The following is an 18,235-nucleotide window of genomic DNA, read 5'->3' as shown; positions in this document are numbered from 1 at the left end:
TTTGTGCAGTGTTTTAATAAATATTTGAAACAACTCAAAGGGTGAGATATTAATGATTCTTTTTGCGATTTAAGAGCATAAGCAAAAAAAAAAAAAAATAGCTAATGTGAATTTTAAATGAAACTTATATTGTATCAATAGGATGATATAGAAATGCCAAGACTTATTTTCTTTAAATATGATGGGAGAAGGATTTCCTTTCTTTTTATTAACTTTATTAATCATGCTTAGCTAAAATGATGTGTGATTGATTCCAAATTTGAAGAGTTATTTATAAAATATACTTGAATTCATTTTTTGGCATATCCACCACATTTCCAATTTTAAGATAATAAAGAGACAAAAGGAGTCCTTTAATTTAAAAAAAACATGTGCTCGTGCTATTTGAAAAGTTAATTATTCTAATGAAAAATAAATATTATAAATACTATGAAAAATTTAACAAAAAAAAAGAGAAGAAATTTTAGGTAATTAACTATTGATTTTCCTTAAGTTAACTACCATTATCCCAAAACTAAACCCACTAATTTACTAGAATTTATCTAACTAATGAAATAATAAAATAAAAGGGTTAGTGGCATAATACAAATTAAATTCAACAAAATAAATAAGGGAGGAGATAATTAAAACAAATGGGCTCCGCCCCATTTTAAGATGGCCTGCTATGGGTATTGCTGTTGGGGCTGCGGCCCAGCAGCCCTTATTTTGCTGGGCTGCTACTGTTGGTTATTGGGACACTACTGGGCTTCGGCCCAGCAGTCTCCCCTTTTCTGGACTGCTGTTGGGCTGGACGCGGAGGGAATTTCGTTGGGCTTTAGCCCAACATCGGGTGCGGAAGTGGGCGAGTCTCTCGGACTCGTATGCGATGATCATGCAACAACATAAAAGAGAAGGATTAGTATATAATCAACACATAAGGCCATATATAATGTGGAATTCAAAACGAGTGAACCAGCGTCTTGTATACATACTATATATATATTTGAATAAATATCATATATATACGTAATCGAACAGACTGTATACTCCAAGTATATCTGAGTATGTCATCCTATAATTAGACATAGAACACTAAAAGAACAATATAAACAAGTAAACCTCAAATTCAATTGTCATACTATATTCGTATCTCTCAAAGCAATGCAAGCTACCTCTCATAAAAGGGATATGATATTTCAGGGGAGGAGACGAGTATGGACATGCGCTATGAGACTCATTCCAGATCACATGGCGGTTTCACAGGTTTAACGACAAAAGATTCAGGCTTTAAGCAAAAGATAAACAAAGGACCAGCGCAACATGGGCATACAGGCACCTCTGAAACAGATGGGACAAGGATCTCACGCAGCGACATTCGAAACAGAAGCAAACAACATGTCTAACGGGTCTAATGATATCCTGAAAAAAAAACTTAGCTAGGTATACTTCACTTTAGTGACCCAACACAACATTTTCATGGCTGAGCTTAGACCAATAGATCACGGAGGAGAGCAGTTTGGTAAACAGACAACATGGATATAGGCAGACCCACACATTGGACCAATTCAACCTATCTAGACATGCTAATCTATTTAATTCGAACAACAACATACCAAGCTGTCAACTAAACTACACAGAACAACTAAGAAAAATGCGAAAAATTTAACAGAGATGGGGAATTACGGCAGTAGATTTTGGGACAACATAGGGCTATAATTGACTAACAAATCCACATACCATGTAACCAAATAAAAGGGCATACTTCAGATTAAAAGGGTCACCTCGACTTAATACATGAGACATATAAGATCTTGACAGGACTACACAATACAGCTAAAAAAGGCAATGAACAAGGGTCAAAATAAATAAGCAGATCCCAACTGCTAAACATTAACTAAGGCAGAGGGACAATACAACACACTAAGCTTGTACATAAAAGCACATTTAATTGGGGTGGATTAAACCAAACAACATGTGACCCACATTTTGGGAGTAAGAAATCAAATGCAAACAGCCAACAAGACAGCTTAAGCATGATGAAACTAACTATATCAATATACTTGGCAGACTTCTAAATCATATTTGGACATGGCAATAGACAGACATCATTATCAGTGAATTCTAGGTTCATAGTTTAACCTAGATGCTAACAACAATCATGCCCTCACAAGAGGGTCTAACCAAACTGAAATAATACTTGTAAAGAACAGGCTTGGCTCAAACCAGTTAAACTAAACCCTGTTTAACATAATAGATGTATAAGACTAGGCTAAATTGATATACAGGACCGAATTATCCACTAAAGAGTAAAACAGACTAAACTTAAACTAAACAAGAACTAAACAGAAATAACTGATTGACTAACAACATCATTCGAGAATCAATCACATCGAAGCTAATAGCCGAAACAAATGGAGGTCATAACTGATTGTTTATAACCAACTAAAACAATATTCATGTTCACAGTTATAAGCTTATCACTTTATCGGATTAAACTAATTTAAACAAACCAAGCAATTCCATTGGCTAGCAAAACAGGGAGATCTTTCTTCTTCGATTACGATCATTATTTCAGCAACCAGATAAAGCAATATATATCATTTTTTCACTAAGTCAATGATCATATCTATACTACTACAGCCGTTTCAACAAACCATACCATATATGTTTAACCACATAAACAGGCTAACACAGAAACATATTGTCTATCAAACTAGAACAACTTGACTAAACTAACATACTTGAATTATGAAACAATAAACTGACAAAACACAGAACAACGAAAATGCAACAGAAATAAAAGGGAATGGAGAATTACCTTCTTCGGGTGCAGCGAAGTGAGGCTTCGAGTCTCCGACCTACCTCGAAACACTACCGAATCCGAACTTGCGATGCTCGGATTCACAACGACAAACAAGGCAATCGAATACAAATTGGATCTAGTATTTTGACCCGATATTAAATAAGATTGTCACTGCTAAAGGGACTGATTTTTTAAGGAAATTTTCATGCGGCTGAAGAACTCTTTCTTTTATGGGATTTTCGCAAATAAAAAAAAAAGCCCCCCCCCCCTTTTCCAATCCACAGAAATGACGATTTATAGGGGATTTGTTAGGGTTTTCGTTTTACTTAGAAGAGAGATGAGCGTGGGGGACAGGAGAAGTGGGGTGGCAGAAGCGTGGGGGGCCAACGGAGATGGTGGTGACAGGTGAGGGAAGAGGCGAGCAGTGGGAGTATAGAGGAGCGTGGGATGGCAGAGGTCACGTGGGAGAGACACGATGAAGTGGGAGACAGCGGAGAAAAGAGGAAAGGCAACGTGGGGGGGACAAGACATGGTGGAGGCGGCAGTGGTAACGTGGGAAGGGGAAGATGGTGAAGAAGGTGTGGTGGTGTCAGACGCAAGTGGGGGACAGTGGTGTAGTGGAGGGTGCGGGTAGCGATGGTGAAGATGGAGGTATGGGTGTGGGTGATGAAGCAGTGGGGTGAGGGAGATAGTGGAGGTGCGGGTAACGTGGGAAGGGCCGACAACGAAAGAGGGGAAATGGGGAGGCGCGGCGGTGGCGATGGGGGTTGGAGGCGGTGATGGGAGGAGGAAGAAAAGAGGAGAAGGAGGCGACGAAAAGAATGGGTTCAAAAATGGGAAACCCTTAAGGGTTTCCCTTATTTTGGATAAAGACGGGTCGGGTCAGGTCCATTTGTGGACCGGGTCAATTTTTAGACCGGGTATTAAAAGAATGGACTAGTGAATTGAACCATGGACTAGTCTAAAAATTAAGATAAGCGATATGGGCTAATCAAAAAAATATTAGGAGTTAATCGGACCTTGATTTGGGGTCCGGTAAGTCAAAAATGCGGACCGAGTGCAAGAAAATAATTTGGCTTCTAAATTTGAATAAAAGACCCATTTTGATTAACGATGTACCAAGGGTGCCAGAATATCACCTGGTACGAAAATATGCATTTGTAAAAGACCTGGGTAAAAATTATATGATGTCGCAAATGACCGTGCAATAATATTCAATAACAAACGCTATCATTAAAATGTGCGAAGTAAATGCGATGCGTATGCGGAAGTTGGTAGAAACGTTGAGAAATGCCAGTTTCAATAATACTAAATAATAGCAGCAAATAAATAGCGGTAGTAATACTGCTAATAACAATAATGATAATGGTAATAATGATAATGTTGATGATAATGGTGATAAAAAATAATAATAGATATAATAATGATAGTAAATAACAAATATTGATAATTAAAAAATGATAATAATTAATAACAATAACAAAGATGATAGTAATTAATAATAAAAAATAATAACAATAAATAACAATTATTGATAATAACAAAATGATAATAAATTATTAATAATAACAATAATTAAAATAATAGTAATAATAATAATAATAATAAATAATAATAATAATAATAAATGCGATAATAGTAATAACAATAATTGATAGAATAATGCAATGACGGTATTGATAATAGGCTAATAATTATAGTAAACATAATATATATTTATTTTATTTTCTCAAAATATTAGAAGCACAAATAGGTATTTCAGGAGGAGAGGCGGGACAAAATTGGGTGTCAACAACTTGTCCCTCTTTGCCCGGTAATGATGAAAAGAGTTTTCGGGCAAAGACGTTGACTTAGTAGCCTATTTTGTCCCGGCTAGAGGATTATGAAGGACTAAGGGTAAAGAAAATTACGGCCGAACTCCGGTCTCTGAATCGCCTACATATCTCGGGCTGCACGAGAATCAGGCCGTGTGTAGTTCTGGGAAGACTACGACACCTATGACTGGCAACTCACGATTTGATGCGAATCTTCGCAAAAAATATTGTCCCAGTGTCGAGTTATGATGACACTGAGTATTGTGATAGAACTCCGAAAATTGAGTGTGCTGGAATGCGAACAGAAAATTTGAAATTGAAGCCGAGTGTTCGAGGTAGATCATTGACCCTTGTCGGAAGTTTGCTTATCCTTCCCGACGTATTGCCCCAGTTCGCTGCCGAAGAAATAGTTCCACGTTGCGCTAAAGCTCCTGCGAAACTTTAAACTAGATAAAATAGTCAGTAAAGATAAATATTGAAGTAAAGCGATGCAAGTGCGGTGCAATGCGGCTGCGAGCGCACGCAGGAGCATTTGAAAATAATAATAAAACAAGGCAGGTGCGACGCGATGTCTTATGCAGAAATTTTAAAGGGCGGTGCGCAGCCTTATGCAAAAACTACAAAGGGCGGTGCGCAGCCCATGCGAACATGGAAGGCGGTGCACAGCCTTATGCAGAGAATTTAAATGGGGTGGTGCATGGCCCAAGCAGTATATGAATATGGAAATGATGCAAAGGGCGGTGCGCAGCCTTATGCAAAAATTTTAAAAGGGGCGGTGCATGGTCCAGGCAATATATGGAAACGATGCAAAGGGCGGTGCGCAACCCCTGCGTCATATGAAAGGTGGTTGAGCCCGAAATGTCCTATTTTAGGGCGGAAGAACCCGGGTATCCTGTTTTAGGGTGGAAGAACCCGATATCCTATTTTAGGGTGGAAGAACCCAATATCCTATTTTAGGGTGGAAGAACCCGGGTATCCTGTTTTAGGGTGGAAGAACCCGATATCCTATTTTAGGGTGGAAGAACCCGATATCCTATTTTAGGGTGGAAGAACCCAATATCCTATTTTAGGGTGGAAGAACCCGATATCCTATTTTAGGGTGGAAGAACCCGATATCCTATTTTAGGGTGGAAGAACCCAAGTATCCTATTTTAGGGTGGAAGAACCCGATATCCTATTTTAGGGTGGAAGAACCCGATATCCTATTTTAGGGTGGAAGAACTCAAGTATCCTATTTTAGGGTGGAAGAACCCAAGTATCCTATTTTAGGGTGGAAGAACCCAAGTATCCTATTTTAGGGTGGAAGAACCCGATATCCTATTTTAGGGTGGAAGAACCCGATATCCTATTTTAGGGTGGAAGAACCCGATATCCTATTTTAGGGTGGAAGAACCCGATATCCTATTTTAGGGTGGAAGAACCCGATATCCTATTTTAGGGTGGAAGAACCCAAGTATCCTATTTTAGGGTGGACTAACCCAAGTATCCTATTTTAGGGTGGAAGAACCCAAGTGTCCTATTTTTAGGGTGGACGAACCCAAATGCTGTGCGTTTGCGAACAATGATGCTGTGCCTTTGCGGGGCATTTGTAAGTAATAATGCAATGCAGGCGCGGTGTTTTTGCAGTGCGGGACATTTGAAAGCAGTAGTGCGTATGCAGTGCGGGAAATTTAAAGCAATAGTGCATATGCAGTGCGTGGTATTTAAAATAGTAGTGCATGCAGTGCGGGGAATTTAAAGCAATAATGCATATGCAGTGCGTGGTATTTAAAATAGTAATGCATGCAGTGCGGGGAATTTAAAGCAATAGTGCATATGCAGTGCGTGGTATTAAAAATGATAGTGCATGCAGTGCGGGGAATTTAAAGCAATAGTGCATACGCAGTGCGTTTGAGAGCACTTGAAAGCAATAATATTTGTGCGTGTTATAAGAAGATTCAAACCACTCGATGCGCAGTCCCTGCAAAGCTGCAAGCAAACTTCAGCTTCCGCAACTGGAAACCTTAGGGATATTTCACCTTCTCAAAATGTTTCAATGAATAAAATTCCGTGCATTATCGTTGAAGAGTAGCTAAAAATCGGTCCTGCGCTACTCAGATAAAATTTGTTAGCATAAAAGGAAGTGGTTGCCTTGCGTTGAACATTGAGCTTTGGCTTTGAATCTGCGCTTCTCGTTGCTATGTCATTGCGGAATTTTGATTATGTGAATATGGCTTGGGATGAGTCGTCTGCAACATTTCTCCAGTTCGGCTATGGGGGGGGGGGGGGGGGGGGAATTGGAATTTTTATTTATTGAGACCGGACCCAACATGGGCGCCTACGTATCCTGCTACTAACAGGAATCAGGTCGACCGTAGTTCATTTGAAAAGTCTAGAAAAGATTACAAGATAGCGGCTATTCCTAAAGATGGGCATGTGGAGGATGATATTCTCGAGTGTCGAGATGATGTCCCTATCAGTCGGCTTGACTTGTTGCACGCTTTCTTTTCAAATGCCTTGGTGCCAGTTTCGATGGATCAACCTTAACAACAGTTGTCTTTGTGTTTGCAATATTATCGGCTGAAGGCTCTAGCTGCAGCTTTATCTTGCCACTTTCAATCATGCTTTGAATCTTAAATCTTAGTGCTGGACATTCTTCAATGTCATGTCCTTGGATGTTTGAGTGATAAGCACAACTCTTAGATAAATCAAAGTTTGGCGGTGGATGCTTAGGTATAAATCCCTTCTTTGGTTGTAGAATACCCTTAGAACTCAACCTCTTAAATATGTTTGCCAATGGTTCATTTAGAGTAGTGACGCAAAAAGATTTCCTCTTCTTTTTATGTTGAGAGCTTGATTGTGCTTGGTGAAACCGTCGTTGGTAGCCTTGCTGGGAGTTTTGCTGACGAGGACATTGCATGGTGGCATAAGATTGAAAAATTTGGTGACTTTTATGGCATTGCGCTTGATGCATAGTCGTGGAAGCAAATTGGTTTTCCTTCATTTCACTTTGCAGATTTCCTAGTACCTCCGCTTGGAAGGTTTGGTGAACGGCTTGTGTTGCTGAGCTATCTGTAATTCTCCCTTCTTGAATGGCATTTTCTAGTTCTCTACCAATCCTAATCAAATCAGAGAAGTTGTGTGCACAAGCTCCGAGCAACTTATCATAATATAAGTCTTCCTGAATCTGGATGAAGGTTGAGATCAATTCCCTCTCGGATAATGGAGGATGTATTTTTGAAGCTTCTAACCTCCATCGTATGGCATATTCTTGGAAAGACTCATGTGGCGTTTTCTTTATTCTAAGCAGATCAGCTATGTGCGGATCGCCTCCAGTGTTAAACTCGAATTGCTTTATAAATCCGCGGGCCATATCTTCCCACGTAAGCCATTTGCTAAAATCTTGTTTAGTGTACCAATAGAGTGCTGATCCTGATAAACTTTGAATGAACAATCTCATTCGTATGGCTTCAATATGTCCAATACCAATTAATCTGCTGCAATAGTCCTTTAAATGAGCAACGGGATCTCCCTTCCCATTGAAAGTGTTAAACTTAGGTATTTTGTACCCTGACGGAAGCTCAGCGTTTGGATGCACACATAAATCTTCATACTTCAAAATCTGGAAATTTCTCGAACATAACTCTTCATTAATGACTTTCCTCAAATTGTGGAGTTCTTTTCCCAAATCTTCGTGGCAAAGCGACTTGATTTCCTTTCCAGGCCTCCTGTATGGGGATATCGCCAGTTCGTTTTCCTTACTTTTCTCGAATTGAGTGGTGGCTATGGAAAATTGAGGATTAGGAATTATCGCTACTTGATCGGGAGTGTAGGTCGAAGGCATTTGTGGAATGGTATAGGTAGGATTTAAGTGAGGCGAAATGGCTAAGGAAACGTTGCTGGAAGTTGAGGTTGTGTTAGGAAGAAGGCTTAAGGTATTTCCCAGATTGGCTACAATATTTTTTCGAACCACCTTTCCCTTGCTATCGTTTTGTTCATGCACCAAACGCATACCAGTGTTGAAAGCTTCAAATCTCTCTGCCATTGTAGTCTCGTCCTTAATGCAGATTCGCAGCCAAAACAATGTTCAATGCTAGACAACCTTTTAAAGAGAAAAGTAAAACTTCATAAACAAAATAAAATGTTAGTGCATGAAGTAAAAGCTTCATAAACAATATATATATATATATATATATATATATATATTTTTTTAAGTGATCTAATTAAGCAGGCTCTAGATTAGAGACGACTTGAGTCATATAAAGGGAACGAACGGACGACAATGAATCATCAGCTATTTAGCTCTGACGGTTGAGAATGAATCGGAAGAAAGAAAACTGCATTGGAGTAGAACATGCCATTTGAGAAAGGTTGACTCATATCGAACGCCAAAGCTTGGTTCTGAGTTAATTCTTACCAATTCCAGCATATTTTTTTTAAAAACAATTGCCCCAGTTTTAGAATGTTTTGAAAAATGTCTTGGGTTGCATTCCAAAATTGTCCCAGTTTCATGCTCCTTCGTTTGGGAAATATTAAAATTTGTAGTAAATAAGACCGAGCCTTATATAGGCTGCCTACGTATCCTGCATCCGACAGGAAATCAGGTCAAACGTAGTTCGGGTAACATGCAAATAGGAAAAAAAAAAAATTCTACCCCAATATGACCGAGTCCCTATGTGGGCTGCCTACGTATCCACCGAGGAATCAGGTCAAGCGTAGTTCGCCTGGTGTGTAAAAGTTTTTTTTTTTTAATGATGCAAGAGATTAGTTTAGACGAGATCATGATTGATCGGGTGCAAGACAGTTGAATTTAATGTACCCGAGAGTTACGAAGCACTGGCGGGTTGCAAAATGTCAAGGACAAGAGGCCTGTGAGATTGTCCTTCGACTTGCATGCTAGAAATTGAAATTAATAGGTGCGCGAAGATAAATTTTAGCGACCCAGAATGACGCGTTTGACTGAGCGAAGACTCCGCAGAAGCAAGGTACTTGAACAGTCATTCTTGAACAACTTGATGGCAAAAAATTGAACAAATATCGAGAAGTGCCATTTGATAGATTGTACCAATAAATTTGGACATCTACCAATTTAAGAAACGATAAATGCTGAAAATGATAGAATTTGAAAGTAAAAGTTCCATGACGTAAACCGAGTGCAAAATGGACTCTACGAGGCATGGAGCTAACGGGTCAAATGTTCCGTCGTTTGAGACCGAAGATCATACCCGTAAAAGAAGGACGCGAAAAGCTCTAGAATTTGCAGTTTGATGCGAGACAAATTGTCCGACACTAATAGATTTGAGTAACTAAGCGAATAACGATAAGAGAATGCCTATTAAAATAAAGTTGGAATGATAAGAGCTAACTTTAGGATTTTCAAAGCTAGTTCATGTGTGCGAAAATTAGGAAATTTGCTCCGACGATTAGAAATTTGTCGAGAGTCATGCTAAGAATGCGAGTGATCTTACAGGTGCTCTAGAGTGGCTAAAGTGCGCTAACCGCGGAATAGTTTTTTTTTGTTTTTTTTTTTTTTGAAGTGAGGATGATGCAAAAATAATTAATGAACAATATGCAATTGTGCGGCAAAGCAAATATGAATTTTACTTTTCTTCTGAAACAAAGATGATGTTAGCAAATATCAAGTAATAACTTTTTCACAAATAAATTCAAACAAGAGCCTTCAAATAAAATTAATTAATGAGCTTGGCATTAGGTGATAATCGCAAATAAATTCAAAAGCAAGCATATTGCAAATAAATTTAAGTAAACCACTTAGCAAGCAGGCAAACGCCTTATAACACAAACATTGACAAGACGTCCTAATATGCAGGGATCTCTTTATGCCAGAGGTAGGCCTAACGCGAATTTGAAGGATAAAATATACGATTATATATCATCCCAATGTGCTATTAATTAAAGACCCATACAAAGTTTAAAAATCTTGGTACAAAGGAAATTATTACAACTTGACTTTCATAAGCTAATTAACAATGAGAAAAGTCCTTCATCATCCTTGAGCCTCTTGGTTGCTTGGATATATTCACCGATCTTTCGTCGATTTTGGATAATGTATGACATAGCCAAAACTCCTCCCGTTTTGATGCCTTCTTTAACACAGATCTCTCTTTGCTCAACTAAAACTGTATCTAATTCTTGCATGCTGTTCGCATTGTACCGATTTATGGCTACCTGCGTTCACAAACGGTTAGTTCTACCTAAATAGCACATGGTCCACATAACGCACATGTTTATCCTTCAAATCAATGCACATAACGTGATAGCTGTCGCTTGGGGTCATAGACCCACTCGAACATTTGGAAGAGGTTAACTAATGGACTTAATACACCTTGGGTATTAAGCCTCCTAGGCTCGTGCATGTCCTTAAAAGGGTTTTGGCTTAGCTCTATCTTAAGCTGACTAAGAGTTGTTTTCCTATGACACAAGGCTCCCCCAAGCGGACAACTTGGGAGTGGAAAGTCCGTGGCCGTCGACTGCACCGCCGATCGACTAAATCCACTAGACCAATCCAACTAAAGGGGTAATTTAGTAGTGCACGGGCGCGAACCGCGAAGCCGCTTTAAGTGTGTGAATATGTGTGAGTTTTCCAGGAGTGGAAGAAATATGAATGGAATGCCAGTTAAAGAAAGCAGTAACATATTAAAACATAGAAAATTTCACATAATAAAACAATCACTTAAAAGAATATAAGATAAACAAATAAAGCAACAATAACGGCAAAAATAAAGAAAATAACCAAACATCTAACGAATTAATTATTAACCTAAGTTCGTTATGGTTAGAACCTAATAATCCCCAGCGGAGTCGCCAAGCTGTTATACCCCATTTTAACCGGGTTAGAGCGGAGTACAACATATTGGAGATTCCTATATTGCTTTGTTTTAAGGAGTCGCCACCTAATTAATTTAACGGTGAATTAGGACACCTAGATGTTAACTAAGGTAAAGCTAAAACTAAACCTCCGTTAATGGGCTGCTTAACCGATGTGATTCTAGGTAAGGGCTCTATATTATTCTAAAGGGAAGGGGTTAGGCATCCTTTAGAATCCGCTAACTACGATTGTCCGGCCAAACTTAGGTTAATTAATTAGGGCTAAAGATGCAAATATAATATTTAAAATTTCAAGAAAATAGCTTGTAAATATTGCTAAAGTTTTAAAGAAAAAATATAAGAACGTTGCTTAAGATAAGAGTTAGAGAAAATATAATAATTTGCATAAAGAAAATTTTAAATGCCGTTTCGAATAAAACTTATAAAAATTGCTAAAGCTTTAAATAATGATGCTATTTAAAAATAAGACTTGCATAGAATATATAAGTAGAAAAAAAAACGCGAGTTTTGTGCAGTGTTTTAATAAATATTTGAAACAACTCAAAGGGTGAGATATTAATGATTCTTTTTGCGATTTAAGAGCATAAGCAAAAAAAAAAAAAAAATAGCTAATGTGAATTTTAAATGAAACTTATATTGTATCAATAGGATGATATAGAAATGCCAAGACTTATTTTCTTTAAATATGATGGGAGAAGGATTTCCTTTCTTTTTATTAACTTTATTAATCATGCTTAGCTAAAATGATGTGTGATTGATTCCAAATTTGAAGAGTTATTTATAAAATATACTTGAATTCATTTTTTGGCATATCCACCACATTTCCAATTTTAAGATAATAAAGAGACAAAAGGAGTCCTTTAATTTAAAAAAAACATGTGCTCGTGCTATTTGAAAAGTTAATTATTCTAATGAAAAATAAATATTATAAATACTATGAAAAATTTAACAAAAAAAAAGAGAAGAAATTTTAGGTAATTAACTATTGATTTTCCTTAAGTTAACTACCATTATCCCAAAACTAAACCCACTAATTTACTAGAATTTATCTAACTAATGAAATAATAAAATAAAAGGGTTAGTGGCATAATACAAATTAAATTCAACAAAATAAATAAGGGAGGAGATAATTAAAACAAATGGGCTCCGCCCCATTTTAAGATGGCCTGCTATGGGTATTGCTGTTGGGGCTGCGGCCCAGCAGCCCTTATTTTGCTGGGCTGCTACTGTTGGTTATTGGGACACTACTGGGCTTCGGCCCAGCAGTCTCCCCTTTTCTGGACTGCTGTTGGGCTGGACGCGGAGGGAATTTCGTTGGGCTTTAGCCCAACATCGGGTGCGGAAGTGGGCGAGTCTCTCGGACTCGTATGCGATGATCATGCAACAACATAAAAGAGAAGGATTAGTATATAATCAACACATAAGGCCATATATAATGTGGAATTCAAAACGAGTGAACCAGCGTCTTGTATACATACTATATATATATTTGAATAAATATCATATATATACGTAATCGAACAGACTGTATACTCCAAGTATATCTGAGTATGTCATCCTATAATTAGACATAGAACACTAAAAGAACAATATAAACAAGTAAACCTCAAATTCAATTGTCATACTATATTCGTATCTCTCAAAGCAATGCAAGCTACCTCTCATAAAAGGGATATGATATTTCAGGGGAGGAGACGAGTATGGACATGCGCTATGAGACTCATTCCAGATCACATGGCGGTTTCACAGGTTTAACGACAAAAGATTCAGGCTTTAAGCAAAAGATAAACAAAGGACCAGCGCAACATGGGCATACAGGCACCTCTGAAACAGATGGGACAAGGATCTCACGCAGCGACATTCGAAACAGAAGCAAACAACATGTCTAACGGGTCTAATGATATCCTGAAAAAAAAACTTAGCTAGGTATACTTCACTTTAGTGACCCAACACAACATTTTCATGGCTGAGCTTAGACCAATAGATCACGGAGGAGAGCAGTTTGGTAAACAGACAACATGGATATAGGCAGACCCACACATTGGACCAATTCAACCTATCTAGACATGCTAATCTATTTAATTCGAACAACAACATACCAAGCTGTCAACTAAACTACACAGAACAACTAAGAAAAATGCGAAAAATTTAACAGAGATGGGGAATTACGGCAGTAGATTTTGGGACAACATAGGGCTATAATTGACTAACAAATCCACATACCATGTAACCAAATAAAAGGGCATACTTCAGATTAAAAGGGTCACCTCGACTTAATACATGAGACATATAAGATCTTGACAGGACTACACAATACAGCTAAAAAAGGCAATGAACAAGGGTCAAAATAAATAAGCAGATCCCAACTGCTAAACATTAACTAAGGCAGAGGGACAATACAACACACTAAGCTTGTACATAAAAGCACATTTAATTGGGGTGGATTAAACCAAACAACATGTGACCCACATTTTGGGAGTAAGAAATCAAATGCAAACAGCCAACAAGACAGCTTAAGCATGATGAAACTAACTATATCAATATACTTGGCAGACTTCTAAATCATATTTGGACATGGCAATAGACAGACATCATTATCAGTGAATTCTAGGTTCATAGTTTAACCTAGATGCTAACAACAATCATGCCCTCACAAGAGGGTCTAACCAAACTGAAATAATACTTGTAAAGAACAGGCTTGGCTCAAACCAGTTAAACTAAACCCTGTTTAACATAATAGATGTATAAGACTAGGCTAAATTGATATACAGGACCGAATTATCCACTAAAGAGTAAAACAGACTAAACTTAAACTAAACAAGAACTAAACAGAAATAACTGATTGACTAACAACATCATTCGAGAATCAATCACATCGAAGCTAATAGCCGAAACAAATGGAGGTCATAACTGATTGTTTATAACCAACTAAAACAATATTCATGTTCACAGTTATAAGCTTATCACTTTATCGGATTAAACTAATTTAAACAAACCAAGCAATTCCATTGGCTAGCAAAACAGGGAGATCTTTCTTCTTCGATTACGATCATTATTTCAGCAACCAGATAAAGCAATATATATCATTTTTTCACTAAGTCAATGATCATATCTATACTACTACAGCCGTTTCAACAAACCATACCATATATGTTTAACCACATAAACAGGCTAACACAGAAACATATTGTCTATCAAACTAGAACAACTTGACTAAACTAACATACTTGAATTATGAAACAATAAACTGACAAAACACAGAACAACGAAAATGCAACAGAAATAAAAGGGAATGGAGAATTACCTTCTTCGGGTGCAGCGAAGTGAGGCTTCGAGTCTCCGACCTACCTCGAAACACTACCGAATCCGAACTTGCGATGCTCGGATTCACAACGACAAACAAGGCAATCGAATACAAATTGGATCTAGTATTTTGACCCGATATTAAATAAGATTGTCACTGCTAAAGGGACTGATTTTTTAAGGAAATTTTCATGCGGCTGAAGAACTCTTTCTTTTATGGGATTTTCGCAAATAAAAAAAAAAGCCCCCCCCCCCCCTTTTCCAATCCACAGAAATGACGATTTATAGGGGATTTGTTAGGGTTTTCGTTTTACTTAGAAGAGAGATGAGCGTGGGGGACAGGAGAAGTGGGGTGGCAGAAGCGTGGGGGGCCAACGGAGATGGTGGTGACAGGTGAGGGAAGAGGCGAGCAGTGGGAGTATAGAGGAGCGTGGGATGGCAGAGGTCACGTGGGAGAGACACGATGAAGTGGGAGACAGCGGAGAAAAGAGGAAAGGCAACGTGGGGGGGACAAGACATGGTGGAGGCGGCAGTGGTAACGTGGGAAGGGGAAGATGGTGAAGAAGGTGTGGTGGTGTCAGACGCAAGTGGGGGACAGTGGTGTAGTGGAGGGTGCGGGTAGCGATGGTGAAGATGGAGGTATGGGTGTGGGTGATGAAGCAGTGGGGTGAGGGAGATAGTGGAGGTGCGGGTAACGTGGGAAGGGCCGACAACGAAAGAGGGGAAATGGGGAGGCGCGGCGGTGGCGATGGGGGTTGGAGGCGGTGATGGGAGGAGGAAGAAAAGAGGAGAAGGAGGCGACGAAAAGAATGGGTTCAAAAATGGGAAACCCTTAAGGGTTTCCCTTATTTTGGATAAAGACGGGTCGGGTCAGGTCCATTTGTGGACCGGGTCAATTTTTAGACCGGGTATTAAAAGAATGGACTAGTGAATTGAACCATGGACTAGTCTAAAAATTAAGATAAGCGATATGGGCTAATCAAAAAAATATTAGGAGTTAATCGGACCTTGATTTGGGGTCCGGTAAGTCAAAAATGCGGACCGAGTGCAAGAAAATAATTTGGCTTCTAAATTTGAATAAAAGACCCATTTTGATTAACGATGTACCAAGGGTGCCAGAATATCACCTGGTACGAAAATATGCAATTGTAAAAGACCTGGGTAAAAATTATATGATGTCGCAAATGACCGTGCAATAATATTCAATAACAAATGCTATCATTAAAATGTGCGAAGTAAATGCGATGCGTATGCGGAAGTTGGTAGAAACGTTGAGAAATGCCAGTTTCAATAATACTAAATAATAGCAGCAAATAAATAGCGGTAGTAATACTGCTAATAACAATAATGATAATGGTAATAATGATAATGTTGATGATAATGGTGATAAAAAATAATAATAGATATAATAATGATAGTAAATAACAAATATTGATAATTAAAAAATGATAATAATTAATAACAATAACAAAGATGATAGTAATTAATAATAAAAAATAATAACAATAAATAACAATTATTGATAATAACAAAATGATAATAAATTATTAATAATAACAATAATTAAAATAATAGTAATAATAATAATAATAATAATAAATAATAATAATAATAATAATAAATGCGATAATAGTAATAACAATAATTGATAGAATAATGCAATGACGGTATTGATAATAGGCTAATAATTATAGTAAACATAATATATATTTATTTTATTTTCTCAAAATATTAGAAGCACAAATAGGTATTTCAGGAGGAGAGGCGGGACAAAATTGGGTGTCAACAATTTCAACATTGTTTAAAGCCTAAATAGCTTTTATGGACCTCTGTGAGCTCCTAAAATATATTTTAGTCATGGCCACTGGCCCTGTTGGTCCTATACATGTGATCTGCTATGAGGAAATTGCAATATCTAAATGGTGATGGAGCAGCAGTCACCCACTTACAAAATCTAGCCAAAAATCTAGTGATAAATGTTAATACAGCTTCTATAAAATTCAAGATATTTCATCGAATCATGGGATGAAGAGATTCTACTTGTCTCCTGAACTAAATTCAGTCGCAATTCATATGAAATTCCCAAAAGTGGAATCAAAGTTCCAATCCTCAATGATACTACTACACATTAGGTCAAACCACAACCAAATCTAAGTTTAGCAAAAATCTGAAAGGTGGTTGATTTTCCAGTACAAGATTCAAGCAAGACTGACTAACTCCCACAACACCTAATAAACATAGGTATATGTATTGCATGTTGAGAATATAATTAAATATTAAAAGTATACTCTCTCGGGCAAAAAAAAAAAGCCCGCACGTGAAGGGACTCGTTGAGAATATAATTAAATATTAAAAGTATGCTTTCTCTGGCCAAAAAAAAAAGCCCGCATGTGAGGGACGTGTTGAGAATATAATTAAATATTAAAAGTAGGCTGTTAAGTTTAACATGAGATGATCACACACTTGAACATTGCATTAATCTCTTTTTTTTTTTTTTCATTTTCTTGGATAATCTTAGAGGAAACTAACGGTAATATATATACTTACCGGTAGACATCAAAATTTTGTAAACATCACGCAAACAAGAGCTCACATTAGCTTGTAAAATAGCAAAGAGGATTGGAAGGAGAGTGACGTGGCGTTTTGTCGGAGATGTAGCAATGCCGAAATGTTAAGCGGAGAGGAAATCCGGGTTTTGTTGTGGTATTACAACAAACGGTTCGAATCTAAAATTTGCCAGCCCAAACATAATAAGAGAAGGCCCCAAAAATGGTCAATTCGGACGAATGGCCCTATTGAGGGGTGGTCTTTAATTTTTGGCCCTCAAGTCACTGGTCTTTAATTTTTGGGCAAAACACATAAACAAGCCCTTTAACTTGGCGCGAGCTAGCAACTATGACCTTAAACTTTGCTAGTGCACAAGTAGGCACTTAAACTTGCTAAAAGTCAATCATTTAAACACAAATGCTGACGTGGTGCTGACGTGACACATAATTTTATTCAGTGCTATGTCACTGCCACATCAGCGTCACGTCAGCATATGTGTTTATATGTTCAACTTTTGGCAAGTTTAAGTGTCAACTTGTGCACTAGCAAAGTTTAAGGTCATAGTTGCCAACTCGCGCCAAGTTAAAGGGCTTGTTTATGTATTGTGCCTAACCTAATTTCGCAAGCAAAGTTTCGTAGAAACTACGTCTTTTCGAACAAAGTTACATAGAAACTATTCTTTATCCGGCATAGTTCCGTAGAAATTAAGTTATCTACATTACTTAAACCGGACAAAGCATAATTTCTATGTAACTTTATCTGAAAAGGCATAATTTTTATGAAACTTTGCCTTGCGATTTTTTTTTTTTTCCAACTTTGCTATGGATGAACCCAGAGTCTGATTTTATAGATCAGCGAAAAAGGTACTCTGACCCTCACAATTTTCATTTAATGAGAATTAAGGCCAAAATGAAAGAACGTTAATTTGAGGGACAAAATTAAGAACCAGTCCATATGAAGG

General features: G+C 37.7%; 2 protein-coding genes across 3 annotated transcripts in view; both read right to left on the bottom strand.

Annotated features, from left to right (window-relative positions):
- The window catches only part of LOC132627170 (sirohydrochlorin ferrochelatase, chloroplastic-like), a 46,232-nt gene extending 28,835 nt beyond the window's left edge, over positions 1-17,397 (bottom strand). Inside the window, exon 1 of one of the 2 annotated variants that reach the window (XM_060342348.1) lies at positions 17,275-17,397. The gene's annotated coding sequence lies outside the window, so the exon portion shown is untranslated. The remainder of the gene's footprint in view (positions 1-17,274) is intronic. The other variant, XM_060342347.1, reaches the window with a different exon arrangement.
- On the bottom strand, positions 7,052-8,620 carry LOC132628890 (uncharacterized). Its single transcript, XM_060344644.1, has one exon. The coding sequence runs from the start codon at positions 8,618-8,620 to the stop codon at positions 7,052-7,054; it is 1,569 nt and encodes a 522-aa protein (XP_060200627.1).
- Positions 17,398-18,235: the final 838 nt, after the last annotated feature.

The sequence above is a fragment of the Lycium barbarum genome, chromosome 2 (genome assembly GCF_019175385.1).
Source record: "Lycium barbarum isolate Lr01 chromosome 2, ASM1917538v2, whole genome shotgun sequence".
NCBI lineage: Eukaryota > Viridiplantae > Streptophyta > Magnoliopsida > Solanales > Solanaceae > Lycium > Lycium barbarum.
Note: the sequence above shows the minus strand (reverse complement) of the source record. Positions and strands in the feature narration are given on the sequence as shown.